The sequence below is a fragment of the Mustela lutreola genome, chromosome 17 (genome assembly GCF_030435805.1).
Source record: "Mustela lutreola isolate mMusLut2 chromosome 17, mMusLut2.pri, whole genome shotgun sequence".
In the NCBI taxonomy this organism is placed as follows: domain Eukaryota; kingdom Metazoa; phylum Chordata; class Mammalia; order Carnivora; family Mustelidae; genus Mustela; species Mustela lutreola.
The window spans coordinates 21,717,299-21,741,930 of NC_081306.1; the positions used below are offsets into that span (position 1 = coordinate 21,717,299).

The window sequence follows — 24,632 nt, forward strand, 5'->3', positions numbered from 1 at the left end:
CTTGGGGAGTAAAAATCTCAGTTAAAATCAGGAAAATTTCCTACACTAAGAGGATGGAAACAGATTTTGTGCAGCTACAGAAACGCAACCAGCCAAGCACTTGAAAACAGACCAAGGACCACCATGAACCCAAAAAGGCCTTTCTCCTCTAAGGCACTATCATCAGACCGTATTCCCCATTAATCTTGAAAAAATGCACTCTGCCTCTTGTTCGGCTAGAGACTGATACACCACTGGTTCTAGGTATTCAAACGATTTTTTAAAGGCTCTGGTAACAAACATGAGCCAGTTACACAAGACGGCACTGAGGAACAGGCCTGAACAACACATGTCCAAAACTTGGTTTCCACACCAACACTTCCTCCCCGGTGACCTACCCTTTGAACCTGCCTTCAAAGCAGCTGCACTGCCCCACCATGGCTGGCTGTCATGCACAGGGCAGGCACAGAGCTCACACACATCGCCGGCACCCTCACACCTGCTGAGGGCGTCATTTCTGCATCAAGTGATCCTCAGCAGAGTGTGGAGCTCCAGCAAAGTCCATTTCCCGAGAAGCTACTCCTCAGGAACGGACAAAGTCTAGTGCCGGGGAAGGTTCTCCACACTCCAGCAACTCGGAGGGGACTGAGCTGCTCCCCCGTTTGTGCAGCTACTCCCCATTCATCACACCTCTGCTTGCACGCACCAGAACCCTACGTCAGGCGGCTCAGGGCGCAAGGGCACTGAGTGAAGAGGATGACACGCCCAGGACCTACCTTTTCTTCGTCCTCCAAGCTCTGCTAAAGGAGCCCAGAGGCCAGGACCTGCTCTGAAGAGCCGCCCAGGACCGCTCTGTCGGCCCCACAGCTCGGAAAGCTGCCGCCGCTGCTGCTGTGATCCTTCCCACGAAACACTCAGAGAACAGCACCACCCTCCACTCCCATCTCTGAGTACAGGGACCTTGCCCTGCCGGCTCCCAAGTGCAGCAGGAGTGTCACAGGGACAGAAAAACATCACACCACGCAAGACTCAGGAGGAGCGGCCCAAAAAAGGAGGGTGGAAATCAGAACCCATTTCTTTCCATGTTCCGTATTTCCCCAGCCACCTTCCCGCACGGAGGCAGCCACCCTCGCAGAAGCCAGAGCCGCCCTACCTACAGCGTGCCAGGGGCCGCTCTGCCTGATCTCCCGTTTTACCTTTCTCCAAATTTCTGCCCAGTCCTTGTTCCCAAAGGGAGGATTCCAAGCCTCACCCGCTCAGAATATCAGCGCTCAAGCACAGATGGAGTGCAGCCTCTTTCCAAACAGCTGCTTTCTGACAGCGTGAGGCCGAAACAGGCTCCAGGGGTCACAGAGTTCAGCCATCTGCCCGAAGAAATAAATAAGCGTGCTGTCCTCCCGTGTGAAGATGGCCCTCCTGCCTCCAGGGCAGCACAGTCCGCACATTCAGGCACAGCTCCCAGGGAAAACGTTCTGGGCAGTGGCACCAAGCACTTCCTCAAGCCAAATGCTGCACTGTGCTGCCCAGGAGACCCTCCCTCAGGACCCTCCTCCCATGGGGGGTTAGAGTGCTGCCCAGGCCAGCCACCACTCAATGGAGGGTTCACACTAAGCAGATACGATACCTCCCCACATCCCAGCTTCCACACCTGTAAAATGGGAAGGACACTGACCTCACACAACACTGCTAACAAAGTCAAGCAATACAGGGTGAGCTATCTGGAAGTGTCTGCTTCTACAGTAAGTGCTCAAGAAATGGTTCCTCCAGTCTCTGGCCCACCTGAAAATCAGAGTAGACTAGACTGTTTTCACACTTCATTTGTACTGCTCCCCCTGTTGGCTGTACACGCTCAGAGAAATGGCAAAATTCAGTAATTGGGATGGGGGCTTCTCCACACAATGCCACCTTAAAAATCTAGATGCAGGGAGGTCTGGGTGGCTCAGTTGGCTGGGCTTCTGCCTTCAGCTTGGGTCACGATCTCAGGGTCCTGGGATCGAGTCCCACATCAGGCTCCCTGTTCAGCGGGGAGCCTGCTTCTCCCTCTGCCTGCTTCTCCCTCTGCTCGTGCGCCTGCACATGCACGCTCTGACAAGTAAATAAATATATATATGCAGGTACACATACACGCATAAAATCTAGATGTAAACCCACTTGAACCATGCATATCTGTCTGCAGGTGAAAACCCAATACTGGGGGCACCTCCGCCATTCCTGAGGGGAAATTTGGCAAATTCTTAAGCAGGGAGGAAGGGGATCTAGCTGATGACACAAAAGCCTTGTCCCTCTCACTTTCAGACAGGGAGATCTATCCTTTATAGTACGATTCAAGGGCGCCTGGGTGGCTCAGTGGGTTAAGCCGCTGCCTTCGGCTCAGGTCATGATCTCAGGGTCCTGGGATCGAGTCCCACATCCGGCTCTCTGCTCGGCGGGGAGCCTGCTTCCTCCTCTCTCTCTCTGCCTCTCTGCCTACTTGTGATCTCTCTCTGTCAAATAAATAAAAAATATAGTACGATTCATTTTCTCTCACTGGATTCCAGCATTTTTGCACCAAAAGGGTGACTTATGCAAAGAAACTCCAGATGTCCCAGGCCCATCATGTGGTACAACCAAGACCATAAGGAAATGTATTCTTTACCTCTTGCTATGACCTCCACCGAAGTACACACCTTGCACTCCAACAGCATCAGTGTTTGAAAGTTAATTTTACACACTTCCATGGCTGTCGTCACCCCCGGCCTCCACTGAGGCTCGCCAAGAAGCCCAATTCGTGTTTTTGCCTGTTAGCCCAGACACCCCAGGGTACAGCCACATGTCGCAACAGTCAAAGACGGCCCCTCCGCCTTTCACCATTTTCTCAACCAAACAGGTCCCTCTTACACTCACTCCGGAGCGTCACCCACCTCTACAGTGTTCTTAGCCTCAAGTCTGAGGCTGAACTGCAGAAGGTTCAAGAACCGGCTAAATTAACTACAAAACGCGGGGTAACTCAGCGTTTTTTCTCAGGAGAGGAGTTACACCTTCCACCAGATTCTCACAGGAGCTCAGACTCCCCAAAAGGATTAAGAAGGACTACCACAAAGCTGTATACTGGAAAACACGGCGTCAGGTAAGCTTCCTGGATCTTCACTCACTTAAGCAATTTTGATTTGCCTTTTGAACCAAATTTTGCAAGCGGTGCCGACGTTCTTCCATCACCCACTTTCACAGTCGCGCCCGAGGTATAAATTCTGAAACCACCTTCGCGACTCCCAAACTCAAACACAGGGAAAACATCAGAACACCGAGGATACTTTTAGCAACAGAGAGAAAAACATGGAAACACTAACGATACTTTTAAGCAAAACGTTTCACCCAACAAGTGCTTTTCCTTTTTCTTTTTCCCCTGCAATCCCTCCTGCTGTCACGATCACTCGCCCCTCGGCAGCAGGTTCAAGTCCGACCTCCCAGGGGCTTCACACACTCGATGTCACTGCTGGAGAAGAGCCCCAAGGCAGGAAAAGCACCCAGTGCCGCTCCGCCGGGCCGGGAAAGGAGGCTACCAGATCCCACCCTAACCGTGAATTTGCGGGAAGCCTGGAGCATCAGGTGCTCTGAGCAAGAACTCGTCCCTCCCGCTTCGCTGCGGTAGAGGCAGTGGGACCCCGTTCCAGGTGAAGGCCCAGGAAGGTTCCTCCGCAGACGGAACGAAAGCGAACCCCGGAGGCTCAGCTCCAGGCCGCGGCGCGCCGAAAACAAACTTTCCGAGCACTTCCACCGCGACAGGCCAGTGACACCTCCCCGGCCTCCCCCGCCCTCCGCGCGTCTGTCAGCGCCCCCGCCGGGCAGGCGCCCGTCGCGCCGGGGCCCGGGCTCCCCGTGGCGGCCGAGAAGCGCCCTCACGAAGCCCGTGGTCCCCGGCCCGGCCGCCCGGCCGCAGGTGAGGCGCCGCCCGGCCCTGGGGACGCGGGGCCGCCCCGCCTCGCCGGACCCCGGCGGCCGCCGCGCTTGGCTTGGTGACGGGCCGGCGCGCCCGGACGGCCGGCGCGCACTCACCAGCTGGCTGGTGGTCCTGGCCATGGGCCCCGCGACGGCGCGGGCGCCTCCCCCGCAGCGCTGCGCGGCTCGGCGCCTCCTCAGCGTCCTCCTCCCCGCGGCGGAGCCCCAGCAATGGCCGCCCTCATCCTGCGCCCGCCCCGCCGCCCGCCGCCCCCGGCGCCACCCCGCCCCCGCGCGACGTCGGGCGGGACTTCCGCCACCCTGCCGCCGCTCCCCGCGCCCATTGGCCGCGCCCGCCGTCGCTCCGCCGCGACTCGGCCGGCCTCGCCGGCGCCCCCGAGCCGCATTTCCGGGTTGGGGGACCAGCGGGCGGGAGCGGCCCGGCCCCGCCTCGGAGGGGGGGGCGGCCCGCGCGAACCAATCCCGGGGTTGAAGGGCGGGGCCGGGTGGGAGCCGGGGGGCGGGGAGCGGGGAGCTGTCATCCCCGGAGCCCACAGGGGAAACTGAGGCTCGCTGGGGCCCGCGCTGGCCAAGGTCATGCCCCAGGCAGCGGAAGGGTCCCGCGCGTGGCTGGACCGGGAGCCGGGCTCTGCGCAAACACCGACAGGTGCAAGTCGGCTGCCTACGACACGGGCAGGTGCTCCCGGACAGAAACCCGGGCTGGCAGATCCCATTTGTAAGGCAGCACCGACACCTTCGGAGCTCTCTTCTTCGGTTATGGCCTCGTGGATTTTTCTGGTCGTCGTTACCATTGATGATGATGTCGAATTCTTTTTGTAGTTGTTAACGATGGTGGTGGTGCTGGTGTTCGCAGTTGTGGGGAAATATACATACAATTTACTTCCGTAACCATTCTAACATCTGCCATGTGTACAGCTGAGTAGCATGAAGTGCATTCGCACTGCTGTGCTACCACCATGCTGCTTTAAACAAAATCTCCATCATCTCTGCTAACTCAAGCTTACATGCTTTTATTTTTTTTTAATATTTTATTTATTTATTTGACAGAGAAATCACAAGTAGATGGAAAGGCAGGCAGAGAGAGAGAGGGAAGCAGGCTCTCTGCCGAGCAGAGAGCCCGATGCGGGACTCGATCCCAGGACTCTGAGATCATGACCTGAGCCGAAGGCAGCGGCTCAACCCACTGAGCCACCCAGGCGCCCCTTGCATGCTTTTAAATAACCCTCTTTCTACTTCCGAAAGAAATACATGTTTATTTTTTTAAAATGACAATTCAGACAGTACAGAGATTAGATAAACGAATCCATAAGCCCAGTAACTGGAATTAATTCTTGAACAGCCGTGATCTCTGCTAACATTGACCAAGCAATTACTTTTTTTTTTTTTTTTTTTTAAGCACTTAACTCTTACTAAATAATTTTCCTGCCTATGGGGCGCCTGGACGGCTCAAGTCTGTTAAGTGTCGCCTTCGACTCCAGTCATGATCCCGGGGTTCCCACTCCCTGCTCAGCGGGGAGTGCGCTTCTGCTTCTCCCTCCTCTGCTCCCCCTGCTTGTGCTGTCTCTCTAATAAATAATAAAATCTTAAAACAAAACACAGAGAGAGAAGCATCCGTGCTAGTGTGGCCTGCTTTCAGGTGAGGAAGCTGAGGCATAGTGGGGTTCTGTAACTTGCTCTGGGTCTCACAGTGCCAGAACCAGGATCTTGATACCCATATGCCAGAGGCTATGCTTTGAGCATTAGGCTCTACAGCCTCTGCCTGTCCAAGCTTCTAGTCTTCTGTACACAGATGCACCTTGAACAACAGTAAAAAAGGTCAATATAACTCTTACTCCCCAAAAGGGTTTCTGCAGTTTTGATGCTTTTTTCACTTAGCCACACATGGTCCTATACCCTGTACGGCTCTCCTGACATCTGGTCACTATCTTCCCCAGTGGCAAGGGTTGCAGAGGACTCCACTGGAGACACCCTATAACTTCTAGATCCACGCACTTGATCGAGCTCCCTCCAGACACTGAACTGGTCCTGGACTTCCTCCTTGTACACAAGGCCCCGCACTCAAATTCAGGCACACCTTTATTTATTTCCATGGGATAAATTCTCAGCAGATGGATCTGCTGGGTCAAAGTACAGGGATCCCTCTCGGCACTTCTGCTACAGGCTGCGAAATGCCAATTGCTTACCTCACTCCGGACACTAATCCTCAGTGAAAGTAAAGACAAGGTCAAGATCGAGACCAGCTCTTACCACCATGCCAAGCCACATGGAACACTCAGGAACCCTGGGAACATTATCCTACATCATAATCCTTAGCACAGATTAAAAGTAGCACATCTGATTTTGCCCACAACAGCTCTGTGAGCGGCAGGCAGCTGTGACCAGTTCCCTCTTTCGCATGAGGGAACCGAGGCTTTCATGCCCTGCTTCCTCTCAGTCATAGAGTTTGCAGGTCACAGAGCACAGAACTCAAAACCAAGCCCCAACCAGCAGCCTGGGCCTGCTCTCAGCCACTGCACTCAAGTGCCTCCCAACAAACCCTTCTTTTGTGTTTACTGTAGTCCTCACAAAGCAATAACAACTTGTCCTCAGGGAACGCTAACCATTTTTAAAGATTTATCTTAATTCTCATCACAACCCTACCAGATACTTAGTATGTATTACCGTCTTACATGGGAAATTTGCCACACCATACACCAAATGCAATTGTAAATACACAGCTTTAGATTCTAAAAGTAATGTATCTATATTTATGTATACACACACACACACACACACACGAAGAGCAACCTTTCTCAGAAAGTCACTAATGGATGTGCACCATGAATTGACAGTTGTAAACCAACAAAGACGATGACTTGAGATCTGGGAAACAAGAAGGAACAAAACACGCAGGAAGGTGATGAAGGGGAAGTCCTAGGGTGTGTCCACTCAGCAAGGATGGGTTCGGTCTCCCCTCCGTGCCAAGCACTGTGCTAGACCTTGACAATTCCCTGGTAAGCGAAACACAGAAATCTCTGAAACGCTGAAGCCACAGGTCAGAGGCAGGGCTGGGGAGACAAATAAGCAAATGTTGGGGAAGATCAGAAGTCAGTGAGTGCTGTGGGGAAGAAAGAAATCAGCATGGACTCAGGAGTGCCTGGGGGAAAGGTGCAATTCTAAACGGATAATGAGGAGAAATCCTGGGATAAGAACAGGGAGCACAAAGACCCAAGGGAACCAGGCTTTGGAGGGCTCCAGAAAGATGCTGAAAATGATAGATCCTCTCATGGCTTTCACCACATAAAAAACTAAATTAAGAAGCCAACAGAGAGGGGCACCTGGGTGGCTCAGTGGGTTGAAGCTTCTGCCTTCGGCTCGGGTCGTGGTCCCAGGTTCCTGGGATCAAGCCCCACATCGGGCTCTCTGCTCAGCAGGGGGCCTGCTTCCTCCTCTCTCTGCCTACTTGTGATCTCTGTCTGTCAAGTAAATAAATAAAATCTAAAAATAATAATAATAAATAAAAAGCCAACAGAGAGACAGGAAAACTCCAGAGGAAGAGTCCTATCAGGGAGGAAGCAAAGTCACCATTCGTTCTCAGCTGTGAGGGATACTCACAGTCATAAAACAGGAGTACAGATTAATCATTGTCTGCCTCAGAAAGACCCAGAGAAGAGAAGGGGCATGAGACAGCTGAATCCTCACCTCTACTAATAGACAGGCAAGAGAAAACAGCTGGAAGTGATGGTCCACACATAAAGGGGCAGAGTATTTGCTAGCCAGATAGACGTACACAGCAGGAAGAACACTTAAACCAGGAATGAGTGCGATATGAGTAAGGGGAGGTGAGGGGCTGCTGTTCTGCATTACAAGCCTTTTTATTTTTATTTTACTTTTTAAAACATTTTTATTCTTATTTATTCAAGAGAGAGAGAGAGAGATGGAGGGAGGGCACACAATCAGGGGGAGCAGCAGAGGCAGTGGGAGAAGCTGACTCCCCGCTGAGCAGGGAGCATGATGCAGGGCTCGAATCCCAGGACCCTGAGATCATGACCTGAGCTGAAGGGAGACAATTAACTGACAGAGCCACCCAGGCGCCCCTACAAGCCTTTTTAGATCTGGCTTCTTAGACAGTGACGCAAATAAAAATAAAATGGGTGTATCTTTTCCTGGAGATTTTAAGCTCTCAATCATGAAGGTAAAACTGAGCAAGAATGTTGGTGACGACGATGCTTAAACGCGAAGCAAATAACAAAAGAGAAAAAGGAAAAAAAAGAACCACACTAGGGACGCCTGGGTGGCTCAGTTGGTTAAGCAGCTGCCTTCGGCTCAGGTCATGATCCCAGCGTCCTGGGATCGAGTCCCACATCGGGCTCCTTGCTCAGCAGGGAGCCTGCTTCTCCCTCTGCCTCTGCCTGCCATTCTGTCTGCCTGTGTTCGCTCTCTCCCCCTCTCTGTCTCTGATAAATAAATAAAATCTTTAAAAAAAAAAAAAAAAAAAAAAAAAAAGAACCACACTATCAACAAAAGAAACGGTAAAATAAATCATGATATGTTCATCCTGGAGAATTCAACGCAGCTACTGGAAAGAAGGGGGTAAAGGTCTAATGGAGAGAGTGAAGGTAAAGAAGCAAGTCACAGAATATGGGGCGCCGGGGTGACTCAGTGGGTTAAGCCTCTGCCTTTGGCTCAGATCATGATCTCAGGGTCCTGGGATCTGGCTCTGTGCTCAGCAGGGAGCCTGCTTCCTGCCCCCCCGCCCCCACCCCCGCCTGCTGGTCTGCCTACTTGGGATCTGTCAAATAAATAAATAAAATCTTTTAAAAAAATGAATATAAACCGAGGTCTTTAGCTTTTCTTTTTCTTTTTTTTTTTTTTAAAGATTTTCTTTATTATTTATTTGACAAAACAGAGATAGCAAGTAGGCAGAGAGGCAGGCAGAGAGAGAGGAAGGGAAGCAGGCTCCCTACTGAGCAGAGAGCCCGATGCGGGGCTCCATCCCAGGACCCTGGGATCATGACCTGAGCCGAAGGCAGAGGCTTTAACCCACTGAGCCACCCAGGTGCCCCTAGCTTTTCTTTTTCTTTCTTTCTTTCTTTCTTTTTTTTTTTTTTTTTTTAGGGTCAGTTATACCAAAGCATGACCATGTAGTTCTCTTTGGGAATTCAAAGAGCAATAGGGGTGGAGAGCATGAGGGACAAGTTCCTGGAGAATGCTAGAGCCCCTGGAGCAGCAGGTGGGGGCAAGCATCCTCTGCGGCTTGGGAAGGTGTGAGGCAGAGGGGCATGGGGCCCTGCGGAGAGGACCTGAGCAGCCAGCCAGGGGCAGGGCACGGAGCCCAAGTCCAAAGAGCAACAAAGACAATACTCATTTCTCATGGGGCCTTGATGGCAGCTGGTGGGCAAGTCACAGGCCGGGCCAGGCCACCCCTCTCACCTAGCGAGAAGCAGGGCACCCCTGCCATGGCTCAGGTCTGGCTGCCGATCCCAGGATAGCAGGCAGGAGGGGACATAGACTCACCTGGCCCTACACAGCACTCTGGCTGGCAGGAGAGGAACGGCGGCCAGCCCCTGACTCTTCCCTCTCCCTTCCCTCCCCAGGGCTTCTGTCCCCATGGAAGGGTGACCCCAGGCCAAGAATGCGATGCTCAGCTTGGCATTGTGAGGTCATTTCCACCCCAGGAGGAACGGGGATGCCCAGAACCATCCTGGGAAGGGCCGGGAGGCTGCCATTCATACAGGGCTATGTGGGGGGAGGGGAGCACCAGGTTCCATCCCCATGGCCTGGCGCATTTCACCGGGCGCCTCACTTACTTCTATAACCCGTGGCAGGAGGGAGGAAAGCCTGGTTCAGAGGCGACCGAAGCTGCCCGGCATCACTCGGCGAGTGTGTTAGCAAGCTAGTCCTGTGCAACAATTATCCCCCAACTCAGAGACATTAAACAACAGACCTTTACAATCTCCTGGTTTTTGTGGGGCAGGAGCAGGAGCAGCCTTGCTGGGTGCTTCCGGCCGAGGATCTCTCAGAAATTGAAGGTAGCAAAAGCTGAGTCATCTAAAGCTTGACTTTAGATGGGGGGGGCACCTGGGGGTCTCAGTCCACGAAGCTTCCAACTCTTAGCTCAAGTGGTGATCTCAGTGTCCTGGGATTGAGCCCTGCACGGGGTGCTCAGCATGGAACCTATTTGGGCTTCTCCCTCTCCCTCTGCACCTCCCCTCGAGCCCATGCTTGGTGCTCTGGCTGCTCTCTTGCTCCCAAATCAATCAATCAGATCTTAAAAATTAATAAAAGACTTGGCTAGGTTAGGAAAAATCCCTTCCGAGGTGGCCCATTCACTCAGACGCTGATGGAGGTCCCAGCTTCTCACCAAGGGGGTCTCTCCACAGCTTTCTGAGTACCCTCATGCCACAGCAGCCAGCTTTCCCTGAAGCGAACAATTCCAGAGCAAAACAGCACACCCGACAAAGGACCTGCAATGACTTTTATTATAAGTTTTCAGTTTTAGTTTTTCTTACTATTTTTTTTAAAGAGACTTTATGCCCCATGTGGCACTTGATCTCATGACCCTGAGATCAAGAGGCACATACTCTACAAACTGAGCCAGCCAGGTGCCCCCTGCCATGATTTTTATACCCTAGCTTCTGAACGGCCCCAGCACTGCTTCTAGCCCATTCTCCCAATTGCACAAGAGCGTCTGGCACCACGGGGGGACGAACTGCCCTGGGTGTGGAGGTGGGATTGCTGGGGGCTGTCTTCAAGACAGCTATCTTCAGAAAGCGGCGTCAAATCTCAGGCGAGTAAACCTCCTTCCCTAAATCTTAACCTTCCCAGCCCAACTCCAAAAACTGATCAAAATCCCAAAGACTGAAAACATCCAGTGTTGATAAGCATGTTAGAGAAACGAGCCCCTTCATACACTGATGGTAGGGATGTAATATCTCCTTTCCACCCAGGCAGTAGGGAGCCATGGCCCAGGCCCCTCCATCTGGAAGAGGTGGTAGGGGAACACCAGACCCGCCAGAAATGACCGCACCCTGTTGACCCAACCTGGGAATATGCTACATCCCATAGAAAGGAAGGATGACCGATGCCCATAAGCTGACCTGAACAGAGGCCGATTATCCAGGATCATCCAGCTCAGCCCACTGTAATCACAAGGGTCCTTAAAAGATAGAAGAGAAAGAAAGAATCAGAGCCTTAACAAGGCAACACAAACTGCACGACTGGCCAGCATGAGCTTTAAAAACAGGAGACCTTGAGACAACCAGTGTGGGCAGCATCTGGGAACTGGGAACAGAAGATTCCCCCCCCCCCCCCAAGAACCTCCAGAGGAACAAGGCTCTGCCACCCCTTTGATTTCAGCACCCTGAAACCTATTTCTGACTCCCACCTCCAAAGCTATAAATGTGTTCTTTTGAACCCCTAATTTGCGGTAATTTGTTACAGGAACACCAGAAAACGAATGCGGGAGGCCCTCCTGTGATCCCCAGAAACCCAGAACCCAAAGAGCCTAAAGAAGTGCCCACACCGGGTCCCCTCCTGCCTTCTAGACCGGCTGGACCATCTGGGGCCCTAGGGCTCCCTGCCTGTCACTCCATGGTCCCTCCTCCTGGGGGCAGCGTGGGCGGCTGGTGGGGTGGGGTGGGTAGGAGCCCAACTGGTCCACGGTGGGATCTGGTTAACGTTATGAAACATCCATCCTACAGAACACTGGGGACCTTGTTCAAGTAGAGACATTTCCCCGTGTCCCCGCCCAGGCAGCTTTCCGTTTCAGGCTGCTTAACTAAAAAGTAGTTACCAGCAGAGCAGTATCACCACTACAATTCCAGGTGATGAAACAAATCAAGACATAAACGTAGGACAAAGTAAAGGACCACACCAAGCTCTTCACGGTGGGGGAGTGGGAGGCAGGCAAAACCCGGAGAAGGCAATCGCCCTGGGCACGAGGCTGCCGCCCACCCTGGCGCTGCCTGGGGACGACAGGAGGCCAAGGGAGGAGGCCGCCCTCGGCCTACCTTCCTGGTGCCACACCCCCTGCTGCACTTCTCGCACCCCGACACCGGTCACGCTCCGAGCTGGTGCGAGGCCAGGAGAAGCAGTGTAAGGGGGCCAGCGGGCAGCCCCACACCCAACTCCCAAACGCCAACGAGGGCGGGGCGGGGAAAGGAGGCTTGGGGCGCAAGAGCGGCAGAGGCCCGTGATGGGAAGGAGGGAGGGGCGCGGAGGGCCGGAAGGAGGACACAGAGGCAGACGGGCGCACCGGGGCGCAGTGGCGTCCGCAGCAAGCGAGGATGCCAGGCCCCCGGCTCCCCTGCGCCCGCCGGGCCCCGCGTCCCAGGACTCCCGGCTCTGGGCCGGTCCCCCAATCCCGAACTGGGTCAGGGGCGGACGCGCGCCTCAGCTGCTCCGCCGCGGCGTGTCAGCGCGCACGCCCGTCCTGATTGGCCCCGGCAAGGGCCCGCCCCCAGCAGCAAACCGCATCCAGGCACCGCAGCTCTTACCGGACCTGCGGGTCCACTTGGACCCGGCGCCTGGGCCGCAAGCCCGCCCGGCGATGGGGAGACTCGGGCCGGATTCACCGCGCCCAGCGCACCGCGGTAGATACTGTCTCCCCCCTCCACCCGCCTCCCCAAGCCGGCTTCTCCGGTCTGGACCACCAAGATCCTCTGCACGAATCAGCGCCCGAACGCTGCGCCCTGGAGCCTACGGGGCGCGTCAACCCGATAAAGAGCCCGAGGCTTCGAAAGGGACGACTCAGCGCCAGGCCTCGAACCCTGGCACTTGGCGCACTCGGTGGGGGGGGAGGGGGGTCTGCAAGGGACGCCTCCGCGGCTCCCAGGCACGGCCGCCAGGGGGCCCTCGCCCCACTCCCAGGAGCCGCGACGCGCCGGCCGCTGCACAGGGTCCCCCGGATCACGGACAGCAGAACAAGCCGCGAAGGTGAGGGCTGCACGCCAGGTCACCTCCCCGAGGATCCCACCTCAGTGGAAGTCACCCCCGCCCACCAGTAACTCAGGCACAGCCCTGGCAGCCCACTGTCCACCCACACCAGAGCACGCCTTGCCCTCCGCTTCAACTGCCTCCAGACCCCGCCCCCCACCTGCCCCGCTACAGCCCTACCCCCGAGTCTTCTTGCCAGGGGTCTAGCTTAGAATGGCAGCACACCTTCTGTTTGAAACCCCGCAGACTCAAGACTCAGAAGTGGAATGGGCGCTGGCAGGCTGGGGGAGCGGGGACAGGGGTGGAACTTCGTGGGAACAGAGCTGCTCTTAGGAGCAGCGAAGTCAGGCAAGTGGTGCAGAAGACTGCACCCCTTCCCCAGGAGGGTGACCGGAGATCCCCACCACCACACCAAGCCTGTGCCATTGGAACGGAGTGGGGTAGTTTCCCCCTGCCTGGAGTGCTCTTCCCAACCAGCATGGTGCCTCACCCCTGCGACCCCGCGTTCAACCAACCCTTCCCACCTCTTCCACCCAGCCAGGCAGCCTGTAAGGGAGGGCCCCAGAGTAGAGCAGCCAGGACAAACACAAGCTCTGGAGCTCACTAGCTCTGCAGTCGGGTGCCCCCTTGCCCACCTGAGAATGGGGATGACACACCGGAAACTCCTTTAGATATCTGGCATGAAAGAATGGGGTCACGCTGCTAGTGCATGTAGAGTCAGGCCTAGCCCCAAAAAAGACAAGTGCTGCCGCTCAGCTTTTGGATGTGTTTTTGGAGACCTTCATTTGCTCCTCCAACCAGGGCTGCCCCAGTAGTCCAGTGCGGTGCTGCCCCGGGTCCTGGGAACAGGCGGTTGCCTTACAGGAGTTGTCTGTCACCTGCTAGGCCTAGGATGTCCCTGCACCCCTCAGGCATCTCCTGACCCTTGCCTCATGGCGACGGTTCTTCCCAAGCTGCTCAGCCTCAAACACAGCTGGGATCTGTGTCCATTTTTGTCACTTTGGACCCGGACACACTTCCTATAGAGGGCTCTGGGGCAGAGGAGGGGAATGGTGGCCAAGCCACATAGCACAGTGTCCTGGAACACTTGGCTTCAACTTCCTATTCCAAGGACTGCAGCCATGAGAAAGAGGGAAGGGGCCGCCCACCCCAGCAGACAATGGGGGAGAAAATCAATCCCGATCTGGGGCTACACCAACCCCTGCCCTCCGAGTGCCATGTCACGGCTGTCCTCAGGACCTGCACGGCTCCCCAAAGCTGTCCTACCCAGGGAATGCGACAGCCCACGCTCCCAACATGGGGGCACCACTGCCAGGACCGAAGGGACATGGAAAGCTGCGGGATGACACTAACAGGCAAACAGGTGCAGGGCTCGGGACACTGGTGACGCCCAACCTGCCCACCAACACCAGGCAGGGTCCCCCCAAGCTGTGTAACCACCACGGTGCAAACAGGTCTTTCATGTCAACCCAGAAGTTGAGTCAAAATAGGCTGTTCAGAAAAAAACGCCAAAGGAAGTGAAGCCCTGATTATCGCAAGGGCTCAAAGAGGTAGGGCTGCGGGCTGGGCAAGCAGCAGCAGCCAGCATGGGCTCAGGCGCCCTGGGCCACTGCTTCCTGCACTTACTGCCAGGCAAAGTGGGGTCCTGAAGCTAGCACGGATTCCTCCTGAAGGCTGGGAGGAGCCCCTGGCACTGTGCCCACACCCAGCACTACGGCCCCAGGCCCCGACTTTGCTGCCCAACTCACGGGTGCAGAGTGAGTCCTTGGGACTTTGTCACACAGCAGCCTTCTGAAACCTCCACGCTGCCCACCCGAAGCCCCCCCACACCCAGCTCCTCCCAGCCCAGGCTACTAACTCAGCTCCACAATCAGTTCTCTCCTTGTTTAAAATCCTAGGAATTACCCCATCCCTCAGTCCCCTGACACGTGAACTTCTGAAGCTGTCTGTGCTCGCTGTCCCCAAGCCCCTTCCTTTCCCACTTCTCAACTAGAGCCCAGGGCTTCCCCTCTCACCCTCCACTCACCTCCAGGCAGCACCTCTGCCTATGGGTGTGCAGGCCCCGGACACATCTGCGCCACAGAGAGGGGCCCCCACAGAGCTGGGATGAGCCAGAATCCAGCCACTCCCACTCCCAACCGTGAGGCACAAACACCCCCACCCAGAGAGCCACCAAAGTGACGGCGCCCTGCTTTGAAGCAACACTCGGAGACCAGACAAGTCCCTGCCGGGCGCGTGTTTATCCAGCTGCCTCCTGAACGGAAGCCTCCACCTAGGGCAGGGCGCCCACTCGCTCCCTGGAGACCAGCTCCTCCACGGCTCGGCCCTGACGGAGGCCGCCTAAGGCTGGGTATCCGTTCCAGCGGTGGTCCTTGGTCACTGCCTGGCCTCCTCCGCCTGCCACACCAACTCGCCCGAGATGTAGGTGGCCCGCACGTGGAGAGAGTCATCGAGCACCACGAAGTCTGGGTCAGAGGCGGGTGGTGAGGAGGCAGTGGGGGGAGTGGACACGCAGGCACCCCCATCCCCACCCAGCTCCCAGGAGCTTCAATAGCCCCTGAGAGAAGCTCTGTTCCCATCTCCACCGCCACCCAGGAGCCGGTGGGGAAACCAAAGCTGGCAACACGATTTGGGTAGGGCACCCCAACCCCTCGCAGGCTGCCCAAGGTCTGGGAGCCAGCGTTCCTGGCGGAGGCGTACATGGGACAAAGACCCAGGAAGCCCCTCACCAGGCCTCATCTCATTCGCCAGGAAGCCTGGCCTGATGGGAAAAGGGGCCCAGGCTGGAGGTGGTGGTGGGCAAGGCCACCTGGACACAGGGAAGCCTCCACCTGCCCTGGCACCATCCCGAGTACCACAGGAGCTCCCAAGTCCACAGAGGCCCGGGTGCCCACACCAGGCCCTGACCTGCATCAGCCCCGAAGTCCAGGGTCCCCTTGCGCTTCTCCAGCCCCAGGAGCTGAGCGGGGTGCAGGGACGCAGCCTCCAGGGCCAACTCCACACTGCAGCCTGCTCAGGGGACACAACTGGGTGACCACCCCTGCCCCAGCTCTCCCGGCAGCCCCTCCCCCAGCCCACAGCCCCAAAGCTCCAAGGCCTAGGAAAACTGGGTTCTGCCAGGGTTCTGCAGCAGGGTAACGAGGCTCCACCGCACCCCAGTCTAAGGGTGCTGCTGGGGATCCTTCTCCTGCTCGCTTGCTCACCTACCTGGCCCGTCCAACCTCCCATGCCCCTGAACAGATGCTCTGGACCCAAAGGCCCGCAGGCCCCCCTCCTTTGGGGTCCCAGATGGGCACCCCCACAAAGAAGGAACAGCCTGCGCATCGACGAAGTCACGTGGTCTTGCCTTTCTATCCCTGCTACCCCTCAAGAGGCCATGTGACTAAACTCCACTCTCCCTGCCCTCCCCATTATCCCCCCAGGTGCCGGCCTGTCTCCCTGCTTGAAACAGCATGTCAAGCCCCGACACCCCCGATGCCCAGGGCACTACCAAGAATCCCTCAGGGTCTGGCCAACCACAGCCTCTACCAGACACCCCTGCCCACCTTCCCCGCAACAGCCCCACCCCCTTAAGAAGCCCAGAGCACAGCTCTGACCCCTCTCACACCTCATCTCCCTATCTGTGGACCCATGAAGGCCCGCGAACCCATAGGGTCCAAGACCAAGGCCCAAGCTGTGGGTAAACTGAGCTCCATTCTCCCATTGGGTGCCAGGGCTTCAGTGCCGTCACCCTGGGTCCCAGCCATCTGCCTGCCACCGTCTTATCCCACCCAGGAGCTCCCTGCAGGGGGACCTCGACCATGTTCCCAGTGCTCGTCCCCTAGGAAACTCTGCCAAACGAGGGCTGTGGGTGCGAGGCTCCAGTGGTCTCCGTGCTTCCCTCCCACCTCCCCCAAACGTAGCTTCCACTCTCCACGCATGCACACGTCCACCCACACACACACACACGAACACATACTCCCTACCCCACACCAGCCTCACTGACCTGTGGCCTGTAGGAAATGCCGGACACACACGTCCATCGGAGCTATGCTGCCACTCAGTGTCTTGGTGCCTTGAGAAGAGAGAGTGCAGGCTCTGTGGGACCAGAGACCACCAGGCATGCAGTGGGGGGTGGGCAGCGGGCTGACAGGGCATGCCCACATCCCACTAGAGGCGGAAGGCCTGTTCTCGTGGGGGCGGCCGGCAGGGACAAGCAAGTCGCTCACCTGCCACGTAGGCTGTCAGTCCATCTACTTCCACCTCCTGCTGCCCCAGTGTGTGCCGGCCGTCACCCAAGCCCAGGGCAGGAACGGCATCGGTGACCAGCACCAGCCCTGTGGGAGGAAGGGGCTTCAGACCTGCCCCACAGCACACTCACCGCTGTCCCCAGTCCGCCCTGCCACGCACCCTGGGGATGGGCCCGGTGGGCGATGCGCAGGGCCGCGGGGTTGGTGTGCGTGCCATCCGCGATCATCCCATAGAAGATGTGGCGGCCCGGTGGCAGCCGGTCACTGGTCAGGAGCCCCACGATTCCTGGGTCTCGGTGGTGGAACTGGGCAGGGATCAGAAGCGTGAGCTGAGCAAGGGCAGAAGCCCCTGTACCCGCCCCCCCTCCACCTGGGGGACTTGGTGGGGGACAACTCACAGGCAGCATGGCGTTGAAGAGGTGGGTGATGAAAGTGGCCCCACACTGCACGGCTTCCTCCGCGGCCTGCAGGTCGGCCACCGAGTGTCCTGCATGGGGGACCAGGACTCAAACAACACACCCAGCCCAGGATCCCCCACGTGCACACATGCCTGGAGGCGTCCCGCCTCACCTAGGGACACACAGATGCCCCGGGCCACCAGGGCCCGTATCACCTCTTGGCTACGGCCCAGCTCGGGGGCCAGCGTCACGATGCGGACATTGTCCAGGGCCCCATAGGTGGTCAGCACGTCGTGGAAGGCATTGGCCTCGAAGGAGCGCAGGTGGGCTTCGGGGTGTGCACCTCGCTTTTCCCGGCTGATGAACGGGCCCTCCAGGTGCACCCCTGGGAAGGGGGGTAACGGATGGCTCCAGCATGCCTCCTGCCGCACAGCCCCCACCCCAGCCCGTCACCTGCCCGACCTCCCTCCCCAGTTGGGCCTCTGGAGGGGGAGGGGCTGCCAACAGGTCCCCGAGGAGCCTCCCCGGGTGGGGGCAGGGAGAGGGGTCAGCCACTCACCGAGGACCCCTGCCCCATGGGGACCACCACTCTTCACGGGGATCTGAGGAAGGACCTGGGGGGAACCAGCTGTTAAAGCCCTGCCCCCTATGGCCCAGCACCCAGAGGTCACACCCCAGCCACGGTCAGAGATCAGCCCCCAGTGGCCTTCCCTCAGGTATGAGAAGGTAGTCAAAGGTCCCCAACCGAGGTCAGGGAAAGCACAGCACTCGGAACCGTCCGGACGGGGAGGAGTCATGGAGGACACATGAGCAGCTGCCTTCGACGACCGGGAGAGGAAGAAGGATCTCCTGCGCAGAAGGCAGGCACGTGGACAGAGGGCCACCCCACGATCCCGGCCCCTCCAGGCGGCCCCCAACCAGGCAGCAGCTGGGACACAGTGGGTGGCATGCTCAAAGGGTCCAGACCCAGACAGGGTGACAAGCCTGGCCTCCTGAGCCGCAGAACCAGAAGCGTGGCTGGAAGCAGGAAGAGGCTGTGCGCTATACGCAGAGCGAGTGCAGAAGCAGAGGCTGACCAGCTGGGGAGCTCTGTGCGGATGGGGCTGGAGGCTCGACAAGCCGTGTCCCAGCTGAATGCCGTCAGGAAGGTCCCTCGTATGTAACAGGTGCTCACATGACCCATCTCAGGACCAGACAGGCCGCCGGGCCTCACAGCCCACACCTCTCTCACGAAGGAACGTGGAGAAGGAAGTGAACAGAGAGCCCTGCAGGACAGCAGAGTCCCCAGGCTGAGCTGCCGGATAAACACGCCCACCTCTGGAGCTCCCCTCCAGGATAAAGGGATTGACTTGGAGGAAGCTGAAACCTTGCATGACCTGCAAGACGGGAGATGAGCAGAGCCGTCCAGGGAGGCCGAGGAATGGATGCCGGGCCCGGGCAGGTACACACGGGGGACACGCCCTGCACACAGAAGCCGCCCTGCGGCCCCACTTAGGCCCCAGGGACTAAGGCCCCTGCCTTAGTCCTGGCCACGCCTGGCACCTTTAGAAGCGGGGGGACCACAACAGACACGCCATCAAAGAGCAGCTGTGTCCCGAACGTGCTCGGCAAGCAGCTGGAGCAAACTGGAAGGTGTCCAGACGGGAGGTGGATCGAGGTGCACACGCCCTACAGTTAAGTGCAAGTTCATGCTCTTAACATGATCAGCATGGAGCCAGGGAGGCCTGTTTCCGCTGACCCGGGACCTCGACAAAGGGGGCCTCCGCAGAGCCTCTGCAGGCCTGGGACTCCCAGAAGCCTGCTGGAGCCTGACCTCAAACAGCCGGTAACCGAACCCAAGAGAAGGACAGGAGGTTAACAAGGGAACAAACAGCCCGAAAGCAAAGTCAGAGGAAGAATGAGAGAACCCATCCAGGAGGCCCAGCAGGGGAAAGATAGCACCCAGGAGGAGACGACAGAGAAACAGGGCAGAAAGTCACACGGAAGTTATTCAAAACAAGCAAACAAAACCGAAAACCAGTTTGAGAAAGCCGGGCCGTGCTGAAGGCCAGCACCACGGATGACCTCCCTCCAGGCCCCGCCCGTGTCCCCCTCAGGCTTCAGAACCCAGGGCCAAAGGGAAGGTTCCACAAGCCTCCAGACGAAGAAATCGGTCACGCACCAAGTATCAGAGGTCGGGCGGCTTCTGACTTCTCAAGAGCCACCTTGGCAGTTAGAAAACAATATAGCAATGCTTTTAAAATTCTAGGGCGAAGTCACTTCTAACACAGAATCATTCCCCAATCAAGACAGTAAAAACAGGGAGACCTGGGGGACTCCGTTGGTTGAGCGTCTGATTCTTGATTTCAGCTCAAGTCCTGGTGTTGAGGGCGTGAGATTGAGCCCCGTGTCGGGCTCCACGCTCACCAGAGTCTGCCTGGAATTGTTTCCTTCTCCCTCCATCGTGGGCACTCTCTCTAAAATAAATCAAACTCAGGACACCCCGGGTAGCTCAGTGGGTTAAAGCCTCTGCCTTCAGCTCAGGTCATGATCCTAGGATCCTGGGATCGAGCCCCACATCGGGCTCTCTGCTCGGCAGGGAGCCTGCTTCCTCCCCTCTCTCTCTGCCTGCCTCTCTGCCTACTTGAGATCTCTGTCAAATAAATAAATCTTTAAAAATAAAATAAAATAAAATAAATCAAACTTAAAAAAGAAAGAGTAAAAACATTCTCAGGCCTTCAAGATCTCGAAAACTCGACCGCCCATGACTCCTTCCTCCAGAGGAAGCGGGGAGATGTGCTCCAGAGTGAAGGCGAAAACCAGCAAAGAGGAAGACCCAGGATGGGGGATGAAGGCCCAGTGGAAAGACACTAGGGAAGCCCCTCAGGTGAGAGTAAGGGAGCTGCCGGCACAGCTCGGCCCAGGAGGCCAGCAGCCAGTGCTGGGAAACAGGTCCCGGAGGCTGCTGCAGGAAGACAACGCTGATACACCTGGCGTGTCCAGATGTCCCGAAAGAAGAGGGAGCTCCTGGCAGGAAGCCCGGAGTTGAGTCACGAGTTAAGGGAACAAAGAGCAGGACTTCCAAGGAAAGGAGAGCAGCCAGGTAAGAAAATGGGACGCGCAGAGTAGGCCCCACCTAGTCCTGCAGACGGACCTCCCCAAGGCAGCGGGCGGCTCTGTGGGGAGGATGGGAGCTTCTTCTGCTCCTCGGCTGGGCAGCAGACACACGGCCCTAAACAGAGAAGTGAAGCAGGAGTCCCAGCACAGCCTTTTGAGACAGAAGAGCAAATTCCAAGCATCCCGAGCTGAAAGGGACGGTCTCTAGATGGGAGCCCGTGGGGGCAAAGGGCTGCTAGCTCTCCTAACCAACCACGGATAGGTCTAAGTCCACTGATGATTAGAAAAAAAGTAATGGTTGAGTTTTTCCAGAACAGATTTCTTTCCCCCTGGAACAGGTGGGCATGCACGTCAGAGGCTGGGTTGTTCTGGGACACGTCCTCTAGAACCCCCGCCTTCAACCTGCCCATCTCTATATGGGACAGCACGAAGCCTGTCATCCACATTCCACCGGAAGACGGTGTTGTGATGAGTGTCAGGTTCTGTCCTATTCTCCTAAGTCCTCCGAGGGAGCTCAGCACCAGACATAAGACTCTTGTGAGAGGAGGGGGGAGGGGAGTACTTCAACCCAAGGGGTGGATGGGATTGTGGGTGAAGACTGTCTTTGCAGGGGGGACACTGTGTGGGACATTCTAGGGGGTTTTTCAGAGAGCCTCCCCCGGGAATGACACACAGAAAGAGGGGACCTGCACAGTGCTGTGCCCGTCGCTGGCTGCTCTCCCCACCTGGGCTCACGGGCGCCACCTCCACCCCCCTAACCCCCGAGTCTCAGATTCAGAACTCGAAGTCCTAACAAGACACTCAGGGTTTACTTCACCCTTCAAAACAAAAGAGTCTCACAAGGAAAAGCTAGGGTACGCTAAGTGGGGAGAACAGCATAAACGACAGGGTAGAGGTAGAGAAAATAAGGCCTGTTCCAGGCAGGAAAGCAGAGGAAAAGGTCAAAGGATAGAGGGCGTGGGGGGCCAAAGGCAAAGGTCTGCCTGCCAACAAGAAGGTACTAGATCTTGGTGAAGCAGATGATGGACTTGAAGCCGAGAAGGACACCCACAGATCTTCCTCCTGGAAGAGTATCAAAGCATAAAGCTAGAGGAGACCCCAGAAAAGGACCACATGGTCTCAGGGGACCAGAACACAATGACAAAAGATCTGGATAACTTCTGACAGAGGAACAATCCAGTTCCGCCCAGTGTGAGCTAGTAGGGGGTGGGAGATTATCCCAGGGAACAGTCTTGTAGTTTCTAAGACAAAACTGGAATCAAATTTTTACATTCATGCCCCTCAAAACTCTAGTTTCTGCTAAGACCTTCAACTTGCAAATGTTTATGGTAGGTGACACGTTCTAGCAAGACAACATAAGCTAGAAGTCCCCATGTCCAGAAGCGCCTTGTCCTGTAGAAGACCACCTCATCATCTGTGTGGCATGGGTCAGATGCGCTGTGGAAAGCGTGGCTAGTGGGTGACCAGACAGTAGAGCCAAAGAAGAAGCAACACACAGAACACAGCAAAGGCCTTCCAGGCAGAGGGCTTGGAGACAAGAGATAGAACAGCCTAGAATGTCTGGAATGCGCCTAGGGAAAAGACAGAGGCCCGGGCAGGTAGGGAGGGAATGCTCAGAAGGCTGGGGTTCACCCTGAGCACAAAAGGGGAGAGGACAGGGGAGTGAGCTGAGTCCTGCACCTCCTGAAGGCCCCCGTGGCAGGACCTGGAGCAGGGACAGCGTTGGGAGAGTATGGAACTATCACCGAGCCTCACTGGTGAGGCCCAAGAAGAGGAGGACAAAGAACACAGAGATAATAAGATGGGCACCTTCCTCAGCTCTTAGCTGAGGAAAGCACAGACTGATGACCAGGAGAGAAAAACGTGGAACCATGTGCTGGTTTCCAGCAGCACACGGAGCTTAGTCTGTAAGCTCTGACTCTGGGATGGGAGGCCTAGGGAAACTTCCAGAAAGATGTCCACAGCTGCTAGTGTACCAACGGCTTAATACAGACCACACACAGTGCTGTGTGCCCTATCCCCAACACACGGACACGGCCATCATTCTCAACTTAGACTCGAAGAAAGAGACTCAGAAAAAAGTAAAGGCTGTCTTGTGTCCCCGGCTGACAGATGAATTTAAGAGGCCCAAAGCCCACACCCAACCTCCCCCAACACCCAGCTAGGACTCTGGGCCCACACACCCAGGAGGGACCCCACAACAGGCAATGTGACCCATCATCACAGTAAGGAGCCTGTTCTGGAGAAAACCACCACACCAGAACGCACAGGAGGGATCACGGCGGAACTGCCCCCTCCCTAAACTCAGCTCTGGTAACAGAACAGCCACACTTTTCAAAACTCGTTAAGCTTCAAGCAGTCCAGAGGCACAAGGAACACATCCTGCTCTCCAAGAGTTCGGGAAGAAGGAACATTCGTGCCCGCAGAGAAAATATCCGACAATAAAATAAGATAAAGAATAAAACCAGAGAACCAGTGCAACAATAAACACGGTTTCATGGGAACGGGCAGAGAGAAAGGAGTGAGGGGTGTCAGGGTAGATGAGAGCAGCAGAGAGGATGGACTAGGGTGGCTGGGCAGACACTGAAGCTTCTTTCTGGAAAGCACACTCAACTGGAGTCACAAAGCACAGACATGTTGCGGGGGGAGGGGATAAGCCTGACCAGCAGCTACAGGTGCAGCAATCAGAAGTCCCAGCAATGGGTTTCTGGAGCCCAGAGGCAGCCAGAGGGCAGCAAGGAAAGGACATGTGGCTGGGGAGGACACCCGGGCAGCACAAGTGAAGGCCTAGGGGACAGCTGCAGAGACAGGGACACTCTGCCAGTGGGGGAACGACCGAATGAGAAAGCCTAGGGGCAGGACCCTGGCCCCACATGGAAGGAGGCCAGCAGATAAGGCCAAATGCTAGGCTAAGAGAGGTCTGTGGGAGCACGGATTTGAAAAACATGGCGGGGCTGCTTCTGGAGGCCCCGTTCCTCTACACTGGGAGCCGGACCTCACCTTGTGATAAACCTCGGGTGGTGAGGTGACCAAGGTGGGGCAGAAGGAGGTGACTCCGTGCGACAAGATCCTCCGGGCCACCAGGGCAACCCCGGAGCCCACGTCCTCCGAGGCCTGAGAGAAGTCAACGCCAAATCCACCTATGGCCACACAGAGGAAAGTCGCACAGCGCCCAGACCACTTCCTCTGGGTCACCACCCACCCCGGAGCCCCAGGCCGCACCGTTGATCTGCACGTCGATGAAGCCGGGCGCCAGGATGCAGCCCCCACAGTCCCGCTGCTCATCGGCCACTCGCCGCTCTTCAAAGAACAGTTTCTCGGGGTCCAGTATGCGGCCTTCGCGCACCCACAAATCCTCCCTGTGACCAGAGCCAGGAGAGGCAAGGATTAAGATGGCCTACCCGAGAGGCACCCTGCGGCCCACACGAACACCGACTGGCCCTGAGCCCCGCACCCTAGCAGCGCGGCCCCGCGCCCAAGCAGCTCCTGGTCCTGCGCCCCACCGGCCCTGGACCTCACTCAAGCAGCTCCCGGTCCCGCACCCCACTTCTGAGCAGCTCCCGGTCCCGCGCCTCACTGGCCCTGGGCCTCACCCAGGCAGCGCCCGGCCCCGCACCGGAGCAGCTCCCGGTCCCGCAACCCAACGGCCCTGGGCCTCACCTCAGCAGCGGCCAGCCCCTCGCCCGAGCAGCTCCCGGTCCCGCACCCCATTTCCGAGCAGTTCCCGGTCCCGCACCCCACCGGCCCTGGGCCTCACCCAGGCAGCGCCCGGCCCCGCACCCGAGCAGCTCCCGGGCCCTGGGCCCCACCTGAGCAGCGCCCGGCCTCGCAGGATGCGGCAGTTGGTGAACTGGAGCACCGGAGCCCGCGCCTCGTCCTGCCCGCCGCGCATCGTGAGCCACCCGAGCCCAACAGAGCGGGCGGCGCCCGGAGCCCCAGAGCGGAACCCACTCCCCGCGCACCCGGCCGACTGCAGGCAGCGGAGCCCAGCCTCCACCCACGTGACCCTCAGCTGACTGAGGCGGATCACGTGATCAGCGCACCCACGTGACCGCCGCCCCGGCCCCTCCTCGTCTCC

At 57.2% G+C, this 24,632-nt stretch overlaps 2 protein-coding genes across 6 annotated transcripts in view; both read right to left on the reverse strand.

Moving 5' to 3' along the window:
• The window catches only part of PDPK1 (3-phosphoinositide dependent protein kinase 1), an 86,965-nt gene extending 72,060 nt beyond the window's left edge, over positions 1-14,905 (reverse strand). Inside the window, exon 1 of one of the 3 annotated variants that reach the window (XM_059155068.1) lies at positions 10,995-14,905. Coding sequence is in view for 1 of the 3 variants with exons in the window: in XM_059155066.1 (XP_059011049.1) it covers positions 4,012-4,035 (24 nt within the window). In the remaining 2 variants the exon portion in view is untranslated. The other 2 variants (XM_059155067.1, XM_059155066.1) reach the window with 2 other exon arrangements.
• Positions 14,906-15,052: 147 nt separating this feature from the next.
• AMDHD2 (amidohydrolase domain containing 2) lies at positions 15,053-24,563 on the reverse strand. 3 transcript variants are annotated; one of them, XM_059155070.1, is made up of 11 exons: positions 24,364-24,563; positions 23,777-23,913; positions 23,555-23,694; positions 18,018-18,072; positions 17,631-17,843; positions 17,459-17,547; positions 17,221-17,365; positions 17,040-17,147; positions 16,817-16,885; positions 15,739-15,840; positions 15,053-15,296 (listed from the first exon to the last, which is right to left on the reverse strand). In XM_059155070.1, exons 1-11 carry the CDS (start codon positions 24,444-24,446, stop codon positions 15,208-15,210), a joined length of 1,230 nt encoding a protein of 409 aa, XP_059011053.1. In that variant the 5' UTR covers positions 24,447-24,563; the 3' UTR covers positions 15,053-15,207. The 3 variants fall into 3 exon arrangements, with proteins under 3 accessions (XP_059011053.1, XP_059011055.1, XP_059011054.1); XM_059155072.1 differs by lacking the exon at positions 24,364-24,563 and adding an exon at positions 24,312-24,334; XM_059155071.1 differs by lacking the exon at positions 17,631-17,843.
• Positions 24,564-24,632: the final 69 nt, after the last annotated feature.

Bases quoted from the DNA above. Each gene is read 5' to 3' on its own strand.
- AMDHD2 (XM_059155070.1), bottom strand. From the start codon at position 24,446: ATGCGCGGCGGGCAGGACGAGGCGCGGGCTCCGGTGCTCCAGTTCACC. The intron at 23,914-24,363 runs GTGGGGCCCAGG...CTCTGGTCACAG, and splicing joins CGAGGCCGGGCGCTGCTCAG to GGAGGATTTGTGGGTGCGCG. The intron at 17,844-18,017 runs GTGAGTGGCTGA...CCCCCTTCCCAG, and splicing joins CCATGGGGCAGGGGTCCTCG to GGGTGCACCTGGAGGGCCCG.